This window comes from Empidonax traillii, unplaced genomic scaffold, assembly GCF_003031625.1.
Source record: "Empidonax traillii isolate 1590-97213 ecotype Southwest subspecies unplaced genomic scaffold, ASM303162v1 scaffold3:size4013460, whole genome shotgun sequence".
NCBI lineage: Eukaryota > Metazoa > Chordata > Aves > Passeriformes > Tyrannidae > Empidonax > Empidonax traillii.
In genome coordinates this window covers 2,263,736-2,275,216 of record NW_020955196.1, presented here as the reverse complement: position 1 = coordinate 2,275,216, position 11,481 = coordinate 2,263,736, and the positions used below count along the sequence as shown (strand labels likewise).

Here is an 11,481-nt window from a genome sequence, read left to right as displayed (position 1 = left end):
GCTAAATAATGAGGCACTCTACAGTTTATAAGAAGAAAAAGAAAAAAAAAAAAAAAAAAGAAAAAAAAAAAAAAAAAAAAAAAAGAAGGAAATAAATAAAAAAAATGAGGATGCGTTTTCTGGGTGGGTAGATTTTTATTTTTCCCATCCAGAGAATCCACATTCCTCTGTGTCATATTTATTATGCACTGTCATGACAGTAATTACGGCAGTCTAAGAATCAAGCATAAATCCATAAATCATACTACTGTCCAGTTATTTTAGACATTCATACAGCAATCCAACAGCAACATTTTGGACTCCAAACTGCTGTATGTCTAAGTACTTGACTGTAAAGCGCAGTAGGAGGCAAACAGCCACAGACAGGATCTGAGGAGAGGGGGGCACATGTCCTCATAGTTCAGAAAAGGTTTACCCACTTGCATTCACCTGCAGAATGTTGCAGTAAGAATTTATTATCTGGGTGAGTTGTTTCCTGCCTTTGCCTGCACTAGCTTCTGCTAGAGCCACACGATACTAGACTGAGCTGGGTCATTCTGGAGCTAGATTTTGAAGGTAGTCTGGGCTTCTGTATCATTTTATCCTGCTGGGCAACAGGTGGCAAAGCAAGGTGCCTTGGCTGATGAGGTCTTCCTGCTTTCCCTTGAGCCAGCAACCACAGCTGAACCTTCTCAAAACCACACGTGGCATATGTACCAGCTGCTTCTGTCTGCCACAGGGCACATGGACACAAGAGCACCAGGGAGCAGCTGCAAAAAAAAACCCCAAAAGCTGGCAGAAGCCACCAAGCCCTCACGGTGCTGCTTCTCACCCACAGATGTCTTAGCCACCAAAGAAAGAAAAGGGGATGCTCATAGCATCAAATGGGCAGGAAAAGAAGCAGGGAGAGCAGCACCAAAAATGCTTCAGGTAGGCAAAACCAGGCCTGGAAAGGGCTAGGTGGGACAAGACCTGCTGTGATGCAACTGAAGTTGCACCCAACAAGCAGTGAGAAAAGCAAAGGGGATGCAACTACAGGGCCAGAAAAGAGCCTAGTGATTCTGCAGCTGTAGTAAACCACACACTTAGTAAACTTGCAAAATACAAACTAACTTATTTCAGCGTCCACCATAAACAAAGTAACATATCAAGGCACATCCTGTTGAGATGGACTGGTACCTGTATCCAAGCTAAACTGTCTTTTGTGTTCTTTCTTCTTTTTATTGAAGAAGCATGTTTTTTATTCAAGACCTACACTAACTCTTTTCATCCTCTATTCAGCTGCATCCCAGAGCAAACCTTCCACAGGCTGATAACCTGGCCGCTGAAACCTGGAGAAACACCCAATTCGTGACACACCAGGCATCAAGTAACCCAAAACCTAGTATCACCTACTCCAAAAGGAAATCCTACCAGCCCAAGGGAAGGAAAGAAGGACTGCAGCAGCCCTGTTTCGCACTTGTGCAGTCTGTACGGGCAGTGGTGCAGCAGCATGTGGTACAACAAAGGATATCTCCAAAACAGAGAGAAATAAACTCGGTAAATGGGAATTTAACGTTTCACGAGAGGTCCCCTCGGCAGGGAAGGCTGGGCTTTTTTCTGTGAGGACTCTTTACGGTCCTGGCAGAGTCCCTCCAAGAGGGAAACTCCTAGAGATGCTCAGTGACTCGGCTGAATTCCAGTGTTTACCCGGGCAGGCGCCGCTCGTGTCGCTGGGCCGTCTGAGCTGCAGAAAGCCCGCATCCCACAGGGAAACGGCGCCGCTCCGCACCTTCGGAAGTGGGAAGGAAAACAAGAACGGAAAAAAAGGAGAGAGACTAATTGTTCCCGTGCCTAACTCCAGCCTTCCCGCCCCGCAGCAGCCCCGGCGCGCCCGCACCGTGGGCAGCGCCCGCCCCACCCCTTCCCGTAAGGAGAGCGGCGCTCCACGCCAGACAGCGCGATCCGGCGGGCGGGGCGGGGGAGCCCCGCACTTCCTGCTCAGCGTTACACAGCACTTTTCCAGCCCCCACGGGCTCTCTCTCCTTCCTTCTGTCGCTGCCGCTGCTGCCTCTCCCAGGCAGCCAGCAGAGATGCACTCCCCGCTCCCTGCCGGGGCTGCGCCGGGCGGGAGGGCGGGCGGGGCTGAGCCTGTGCCCCCCACCGACTCCCCCCGCCGCGGGGCCCGTCCCGCTCCCCCATCCCGGCGGTCCCGCGGCGCCACGGGGCGGGGAGCGGGGCGGAGCGCGGCGCATGCGCGGGGCGGCCCGGGGCATATAAGGGGGAGCTGGGGCGGTGCGGGAGCACTCGGAGAGCGGGAGCAGACTCTCGGCCTCTTGCCTTTCAGCCACCGACCCTCCTTCCCCGGCCGCCACCATGGTGAAGAGCGTGGGCAGCCTGGTGAGTCCGGTGGGCGAGGCGGCCGCGTCCTTTCGCCGCGAGAGGGGAACGTGGCGGGGCGAGCATCCCTTCCGCGGCGGGAGGGTGAGCGGGGCGGGGGCGCTGCCGAGGGGGCAGCTCGGCGAGCGGGGGCTTGGGTTCCTGAGAGGCCTTGGCCTGCGGGAGATGGCAGGGAGAGTGCGTGTTCCGCCCGGGCAGGCGGATCCTCCCTGGCGCCTGCGGCGGGAAAGCGGGGAAATCGCGGCGGGGGGCTCGGTCAGACCGCAGGGAGGGGTCGGGTAACTGCGCGACCCGAGGCTTCGGGACATCGGAAAGAGAAGGGAGATAATGTAATTCCACACTGTGACAGGTTGCTGCTCATCGCCCTTTAAAATCTTAACGAAAATATTCTGTTTTTCAAGCGGGTAACGGCGTGCAAACAGAAACTGACGGAGAGGACGTAGTCTTAAGCTGTGCCAAGGGAGGTTTAGGTTGGACATTAAGAGGAATTTCTTCACAGGAGGGGTGATTAGATACTGCAGTAGGCTGCCCAGGGAGGTGGTGGAGTCACCATCGCTTGGAGGTGTTTAAGGAAAGTGGACGTGGCACTTAGTGCCATGGTCTAGTGGACAAGGTGGTGTTGGGTCATAGGTTGAACTCGATGATCTCAGAGATCTTTTTCGACGTAATTGATTCGGTGATACAGTACCCTAATTCAGAAATCCCGGCTAGTGTGTAGGGGACCAGGCGACCTTCTAGTACAGATTGGCCTAAGTTCTAGTCCGGGGAGGAGTTCATTGAAAATGTGAATCCAGTTTTCTTGACTTGAGAGGACCTGCTAGAGCCCATTCCCGTACTCAAAAAAACAGGAGCTGCTGCCATGAGAAGTATTTCCCTTTCTATGGTGCTGTCTGACGTTTTCAGTATGCTAATACAGCACACCAGTGTTTGAATGGTTCTGTGAATACAAATACATCTGTGGCTCTGAGATACAGAATAGTAATAAAGCCGAAGCCAACACTTGGAGAATACCGTGCTGGTGATGAAATAGCATGTGGTCTTGTGCACAGCAGCTGATATGACTGATGGACAACAATAGAGTATTTGTTAGCTGTAACTTATGAACCCAAGTCTAAGAAAATATTCTCCATGCGAACTTAGCGAACTCTTCATTTCAGGAAAGGTCTTGTTGGGCTAGTCTTGCATTTTGAACTTGAAATTTGGTTGATGTGTCAGTTTAATTTCATTTTGAGGTGTCTGTGAGTGATGCTATATGGCATCCAAGTTAGTCATCTAGGCTGTGCTCTTCTACGGTCAGTTCACTTCATAAATGAAAAGCATGTCAGACCTCCCCCAGGCGTTAACATCTTACACATGAGTATACAAACTAACACTTGTGACCCCAGCTCAAAAACCTGTGCATGAAGAAAGCTCTTTAAAATGAATGAAACTCCTTATACTTCAGGTCCTGGAGATGGAATGGTATGTGAACTTAACATAAAAGTGTTGTTCTGGCTCACGCCTTTCCCCCCTTCCTCTTTATTTTTTTATGGAGGTACAGGAGGGGCAAACTTTGAGTAAGGTTGGAAGTTTTTGTTATGGGCAGGAACAGCTTAAAAATAGCGAGTCAATAAAGCTGGCTTTGGAGGAAGAGCCTGCTCTAGATTAACTAGGCTTCCACTGTCCTCCTAGCTATGAGCATTGATTAATAGTCTGCTGTAGTTTAAAGCACAGTTTTGTTGCTCATCCATGGAGAGTGTGGACTCAACAGTCATGCTGACAACAAGGTTTTAACGTCAGCAACACACTGAGTATTCAAGTACAGTGCAGCTGGGATTTCTGGATTAATTCTGGCTTTCAGTAAAGCAGGTTTGTATTCTTCTCTGATACAAAGGGAAAAACCCGTTCTTCTACTATCTGCAAGAGCTTCTATGAGTGAGGTCTGCAAAGCAACGTGGACCTGATAGCTAGCTGGATGTGGCCCCTTTCCCTTCACACCTCTTCAGAAACTGACTAGTTTATGAAAAATAGTTACTTTCAGGGTAGTCTCTCTGCAGTCCCTGCTAGGGCACAGGAGCAGTAATTCGGTTGGTTTGTATGTGTCATTGAGATGTGTGAGTACTCTAACTTGTAAGGGGGTTTGCCTGTTTAACATAATGCCTCTACTGCAGAAGCTAATGGGGTGTGTAAACTTAAAAAGCTTTTGCTTCCAAAGCTTTCCTCTTTGTACTAGATGCCTCTCTTGTTATTTAAATTAAAGGAAATACTGAAAACTTGCAGCTTCAGCTACAGGTGATAGTTCTAGAAGTGGTATCTGCTAGGGAGTTCAGGCAGTTGAACCTTCAGTCTATTTGTGCTAGCTTCTGTATTTACAAAAAGAGAAACCCTGAATTACATAGTAACCAATCAACCGATGACTAGGTTAATCCAAGTTCAAGGATGATTTGATATGAGTTAAAAAGACTGTTTATAACTAAGTTTTAATCAAATCTGCCAGACAGCATGGACCTATTTTACCTGTTGCTGAGGGCAGGAGACTCCTTTCAGCACCATCTGTGGCTAGCAGCCTCCATTTGGAGGCATTACCTGGTGCTGGGAATCTCTGATGCACTAGAGGCTTTCATTATTAGAGCTTTTTCTCTTGCTTGGCCCTTGGCAACACATGCCTGCTACCAACATGTTTGCTGAATGCAGCATGTGCTTTTCTGCAGGAGGACAAAACACACCAAATGAGGTCTTGTCTGTGCACAGGGATGTTGTAGTTAAATGTTAAAGGAAAAAAAATAAAGGCAAAACTGACCAGCTGGCTAGCTGAGGTTTCCCCCAGTAAAGGGGAGAAATTGCTGGTTGACAAAGCTGTAAGATCCTCTAATAGTGTCACAAAATGGTCTCGTGGTGGGAGGTTCTTGTTTGGTAACTGATTATTTGATTTTTTGTATGAAAACTTGTAACTTCACAATTAACACAAAAGACAACTATGGAAGTCAGTTGAACAGGTCGAGCATCTTCTTTTGCCCTTCTACTGTCTTCTTTCCTCCAGGGAAATTAAATTTTCTGGCAAAACTTTCAGAACTTCTCACTAGTTTTAATATTTTTTAACTTGGAAGGGTGACACCTTCAGACTCAGCATCTCTTTTAACTCCCACAGCAATTTTAGCTGACACTAGAGATGACTTGCAGGGTGACATCTGATTTGTAGTCAAGACCAGGTCACCGGTGGTGAACAGTGTGTGACCAACTGTAGTTATCATGCCCTCCCACTTTCTCTATGTTCAGTGCAATAGCAAACCTGAGGTGTGTGGTCATATGAAGAACACATCCCAGGGCTGGGCTTCCTTTTTCAGAATACAGTAATTATGTAGCTGGTCAGAAGACTTAAGGTTTAAAGAGGATGGTCTCACTGGCAAGTGCAGGAAGTGGAATCAGTAAAGAGCTGGTGATGTTACAGTGCAAAGGGGTGAGAAGCTGTACTGAAAATCAGTAGTAGGATTTCAAGGCCAAAATAGTGAGGTTTGATTGAGGACCTTATTGTGTAAGTAGTTCCTGGGAACAGCTACCATGGATTGCTGTATACAGGGATATTAAACACTGTTGGTGGGAATGGGATGCTTCTGGAATTGGGGCTCAGGAATGCATACTGTGTCAATACAGGAGTGGGGTGATGTAGGGAGGCAGGAAAAGTTAACTGTTCCTATTTCTTTCAGAATAAGAGTAGGTGGGGTGCAGTGCTACTACTCATCATGTAGCAGAGTAGACTGTGACTGTCCAAGATGCAAGGATAGAAGAACCAACGTGGATGGAGCCTGTGACTCTGAAGAGAGCTGCATGGGGAGGGGAAAAGTCTGTTAACAAGGAGACATAATAATTCTGGGGGAAGTTATAGGAAGTTGTGAAGATTTTCACATAGGATTGATTATGTGTAAGAATGCATTGCAGGACTTCTGCTTGCTTGTTAAATATACTCATGTCCAGTTTGACTGTGTGCACTTTCAACTCCTTACCTGCATGGTATTCTTTAATGGGAGGAATAGCCTACTAGAATCAAGTGTTGACTTATTGTGACTGATTGCAGAAGCTGGTATTAGCTCCTGCACTGCAAAACAAACTACTGTGTGTATCTGGGAGTAACCACATTGTTTTCGGTTAGCTGTTGCTGATAGAACTCCAGCTCCTCTGTCTGTTCAGCTGGGGGAGTACAACAGCTGTCTTTTATATACGTGATTTTAAATGAAGTTTATATCAACAGCTCTCCTGAAGCTTGACTGCCCTGAGAACAAAAGTTTAAATTCTTTGAAGTGCCTTGTAATTTCTTTGAAAAAGACACTGTCAGGAAGTAGATGATCAGCACTTTCTGATTCTGCATGAGATACTTGTTTGCCTCTTGATAGCATGCAAGTATTTATTGCTTTTAACATCTTTCAATTCTTTTAAAACTTCCACTTTTTGACCAGAAAACATGAGTAATAGCATGTAAGGATGCTGAATTCCAAGGAATGTTGTCCAGAAAAGATTGGTGTGATTAAGTGCAACACACAATCCTGAAGACTCTGAATTAAGTTCTGGGTGTTTACTTCTGTAGACTGCATGTGTAGCATTGCTTTGGCTAGTGATGTAACATGTGGGTTCACTTGGCAAAATAAATAACTGTCTTGTGAGGTTTTTTTGGAAAACATGCTGTATAGTAAACCACTCAGCATCACTTTGGTGTTAGCCCTTGATTGGAAAAAACATCAAACTGGAGGAGTGTACAAAGGTTTCTGTCTGTGTCCTTTTCCAATTCTGCAGAGCAAAGTCTGTCCCAGAAGAAAATTAAAGTCTTCGTTCCAAGATGGAAACGAGAAAATGGATTATTAAAAACTGTAAGGATAAGACAGCGCTGTCAGAGCTAAGCATTGTAACTAGAGAATTTCTAGCTTATGTTTCCACAATTCAGTGAGTTAGGCTGAGCATTGTGGTCATTTTCTCATTTAAGACTTACAGGACACTGACTGATGCTAGCACTGATGAAAGCAATTCATAGTGAAGCACTTATATGATAGTACAAACAACCCAGTTAAGTGTTTAAAGAGCTACCATAATGTGTTAGGGCTGAGAGCTAGCCACCACTGGGATTAGACTATTAGACTGTATCCTTTAGGAAAGGAGAGGGAAATTATGTGTGATTTTTTTTTTATCTGTTTGTTTGTAGACCGAATTTGAGGCGGAACTGAAATCTGCTGGTGAGAAGCTTATTGTAGTTGATTTCTCTGCTACATGGTGTGGACCATGCAAAATGATCAAGCCCTTTTTCCATGTAAGTAGTTTTTCTGTTTTTATTTCTGCATTAAATCGCATATAAATATCTTTGTGTTGCTTGACAATAACACGGGGAAGAGTTTCTTTTGCCACATGTGATTGCCAGCATTTTCTGGAAAAGGGAGAAGTTGCAGAAGTATCTACTTTTCAGACTATTGGTTTAAGTAGACTGACCTATAATATAGCTGGGAGCTAAAATGTAGTTTAGCTTCTGCTGTCCTAATGCTTACATGAATTTCAGGTCCATAGGGACCTGCCACTTACATTGCCTCAAGAGTGGGATACAGAGAGGAAATGATGCTTATCCTTCTGTACACAGTTATGAAATTACTCCAGCTGTGTTTAGGTGGCAATATTATCTCCTGGTAAAGTATAAGATAGGCTATCATCTTTTGGTGATCAGCTGAACGCTGCAAGAGCAGGCTTTTCACCTATGTCTTGGGATATTTGAGTCTTTGTGGGGAGTATGTTTGAAGAAGTCTCACCAGGCTTCTCCAGAAAGAATCTGGAGCAAAAAAGGTTTTTGCTCTGGTCAGTAAAACAGCTGCTTTAAGGTAACAAGGCGTATTTCAATGGGGGGGTTAAGCAGCACCAGCCTTACCATGTATATGAATGTGTCTTTTAAAAGAAAGCTTTCCTGGAACAATGTAACTGCATAGTTTTTTATTTATTTCATTTTAGAGCTTGTGTGAGAAGTATGGCGATGTGGTGTTCATAGAAATTGATGTGGATGATGCCCAGGTAAGGTCTGGGGTTGTGCTGAGGGAGTTCCACTCAAGTGACAAAGGAGAACTCTTAAGATGTCCTCACACACACTGAAACAAAACAAGAGATTACTTAAACTTAAAAATGAGACATAGGGCTTTAGCAGGAAAGGATTTTTTTTTTTTTTTTGAGAACACCAGAACAAACTGCCTGGGTTATCAGCACACTTGAAGTCCTATTGCATGTGTTAGATAACTTGGGAACACTGGCCTTTTACTTTGGGAGGGAGTGTTAGTCTAAGGCCTTAAGCTGCTTTGATGCAATCTTCCCTAAACCTACTGGTTCAGAACTGTCTGGTGGTCTGTCTTGTCTCTCCACTGGTCTTTGCACTGTTTCCTCTTTCATTAAAAATGAAATTAAATCTTGAATTAAGTGCAATAAAATGTCTGCTGTATTGCAGTTCCAGCAGTATCAAATAGGGACTTGAAAAAAATCAGGTTAAAGCACAAGAGTTGCCATAGGGTTTTTGAGCCTTACAGTCACATCTGTTTTGATGCAGAGGGCTGGTTTTTTCTAGTGTATAGATACAGGCTTGGTTTGGTATTGCATGAATTAGATGTTGAAGCGGGGATCTTTCAGGTTTACTTCAAGGAGATGTTAGCACTGCACTGGTTTTGCTACTGAGTGACTAATAAAAGTGCTTTTGTTTTACCTTGAGAAGTAATAGCTTTGCCCTATCACCAAAACAGAAGTAAGCTAGTGGATTTTTTAATTTAGCATCCTTGAGAACATTGGGTTTTTTGTCTCTTCCAGGATGTTGCTTCACACTGCGATGTGAAGTGCATGCCAACGTTCCAGTTCTACAAGAATGGAAAGAAGGTAGGCTCTTCTCTTTTGGAAATGCAGCAGGCAAGCTTAGCACTTGAAAGAAGATTGGGAATAGTCCGCTGTCCCTTCATAATATCTCTGGGGCACCACTAGCATTTAAACACTCCTGAGAGCAAGCAAGTTCACCTTAGCACCACGTCAAATGTAACGTGGGCTGACATTGGACTGGTGATCCACACTGCATTGTTCACAGGCAGTGAACTGAACTAGTGTTACAGGTCAAACTTACAGGCAGAGCTTCATTAGAGATAGTTGGGTGACATGTCTTGGTTAAGACTCCTGGTCTGTCTGCCTAGCACCCTGCTTTTAACTTCAAGAGCATTTGTTGTTCTCCAGTGCAGCTCCTATTCAAGCAGAGACTTAACTACAGGTGCCTATGGAATCCCATCCAAACAAAAGTCTCTAACCTGATTGAGATTATATACAGCAAACAACTGTTTAGATTATTTCACATGGAGTCTGTGAAATGAAGGTCCTGTCCCTGTCAGGGGACTGAGGAGATCTCTTGTGCTACTGTGCCAAGAGGTGGATGAGATGGGATGCAGATCATGCTCTGACAGCGTAGTGCAGAGTAGTTTGAATAGCTCTCTCCCTGAACTCAAGAATTGTGGAGCTAAATATGTTTTCTTAGGCTTTTGGTTTGCCAAGTAAGCAGAAGGCAGGCTTTTCCAAGGTAAAACAGTTCTTGGGTGTAAGTTCTGTGACTGAAGACAATGGAATTGCACCTTGGAGAGTGAGTGTCAGATGTAGGGTGACTTTCAGTTTAGTATGAGGCCAAGTCATGACTAATTATGACCTTTTGACAGTTCTCTTAGGGTGAACTTCCACAACTTCCTGATGTAATTGAGATTAGTGTGACAGTCTGTGTGTGGCTTTTTCTATCAAGCAAGCAGTGTCAAGGCCTTAGTGTAGTTCTGCTCTGTACCTTGAGACCCTCTTGGTATGGTAATGCAGCTGCTGTTTTTGAGACATGAATGTTGCCTTTCTCTTTTTGCCATGGTTTTTGCAAAAGGGACAGTTGTCACGGGAGAAGCCAGGCTTAGGGATAGGTCATTTGGAACAGTACTTCCAGAATTGGATGGGTAGGGTCCTGAGCAGCACAAAGTAACTTTGAGCTACCTTTGATAAGTGGTGACCTTCAGAGTCTTCAAATAGATTCTTCAAGACTCTATTTGAGTCTTATACAACATTGATTCAAGATCAATGGTAGTCTGGAAGTGATTGTTGACAGGCTTTTGTCTCAACTTTTGCATGAGTTGAGTGGGGAATAAATAGATGAACATCTGCAAAATACTCCCTGTTTCAAGGCTGGAAAAAATTTTAGTCATAGCGGAGTTAAATAGATGTGTATATGACTGGATGCTATGCAACTAAAGTTATGAAGCACTGAATGCAACAGTTCTAAAAATCACTCTCTCATTGCAGGTGCAGGAGTTCTCTGGGGCCAATAAAGAGAAGCTGGAAGAGACCATTAAAAGTCTTGTCTGATCTCCAGCTATGGAGACAGTGAAGCATGACTGCTTCGGCTAAATTATAGCCTGTAACTTTTCTACTTTAAAAAAACAAAAACCCCAAAACAAGCTAGCTACATTAAGTGGTGGAAACTATCCTCTTGATCTATATAAATGAATACAATAAAGTGTAAATTCTTCACTTTTGGATATTGCTGTGTGTTTCAATTAAAATATGAGGGATTTCATAATATCAATAAGGTGTCACTTTTGCTATGTTAAAGGAGTATTCTGTGGATACAAAGACTTTTGTCAAAGATAACCTGATCTATTGCTGGGGGTGGAAAATTGTGTTGCATGGGATAGCAACGACCGTTGCTTTAGGAGAAGTCTGTCTCCTTACTCAGATGGTAGTCACCAGACTATAATCTGGTTTACAAAAAGAGAAATGGGAGTCAGAGAAAAGAGGGCAGTCACTGAGTGCAGTAAGTCTTCTTTTGTTATCTCTTTTTAGTTAAAAGACTCTCTTAAAATTAAAAAAAATTTTCAAGCTTATTTCAGACTTCAAAGCTAAAACTTGTCTTTCCAGTGCATAATACCAATCTTACCATGGAAGTGCAAAGTAGGAGCTGCTGCCTTTTTGCCTTTTCAGTTTTGCCTTATCATTTATGTATGTTCTGGTTCTGTTAATAACCAAGTGTGTTTAGTCTGAGTTGGGCTGCTTTCTTCCTAAGCAGTAGTCTGGAACAAATGACTGAAGTAAAATTTGCAATGGCTTCAGCTCAAGAGAATTTAGATTTGTGTT

At 44.3% G+C, this 11,481-nt stretch overlaps 1 protein-coding gene across 1 annotated transcript; it reads left to right on the top strand.

Moving 5' to 3' along the window:
* Window positions 1-2,216: 2,216 nt before the first annotated feature.
* Window positions 2,217-10,886, top strand: LOC114072745 (thioredoxin). The gene is made up of 5 exons (XM_027910629.1): window positions 2,217-2,358; window positions 7,526-7,630; window positions 8,314-8,373; window positions 9,151-9,216; window positions 10,651-10,886. Exons 1-5 carry the CDS (start codon window positions 2,335-2,337, stop codon window positions 10,711-10,713), a joined length of 318 nt encoding a protein of 105 aa, XP_027766430.1. The 5' UTR covers window positions 2,217-2,334; the 3' UTR covers window positions 10,714-10,886.
* Window positions 10,887-11,481: the final 595 nt, after the last annotated feature.

Excerpts from the sequence above, each read along its gene's own strand:
- LOC114072745 (XM_027910629.1), top strand. The coding sequence starts at position 2,335 with ATGGTGAAGAGCGTGGGCAGCCTG. Across the intron at positions 2,359-7,525 it reads TGAAGAGCGTGGGCAGCCTG|ACCGAATTTGAGGCGGAACT; the intron begins GTGAGTCCGGTG and ends GTTTGTTTGTAG. Across the intron at positions 8,374-9,150 it reads TTGATGTGGATGATGCCCAG|GATGTTGCTTCACACTGCGA; the intron begins GTAAGGTCTGGG and ends TGTCTCTTCCAG.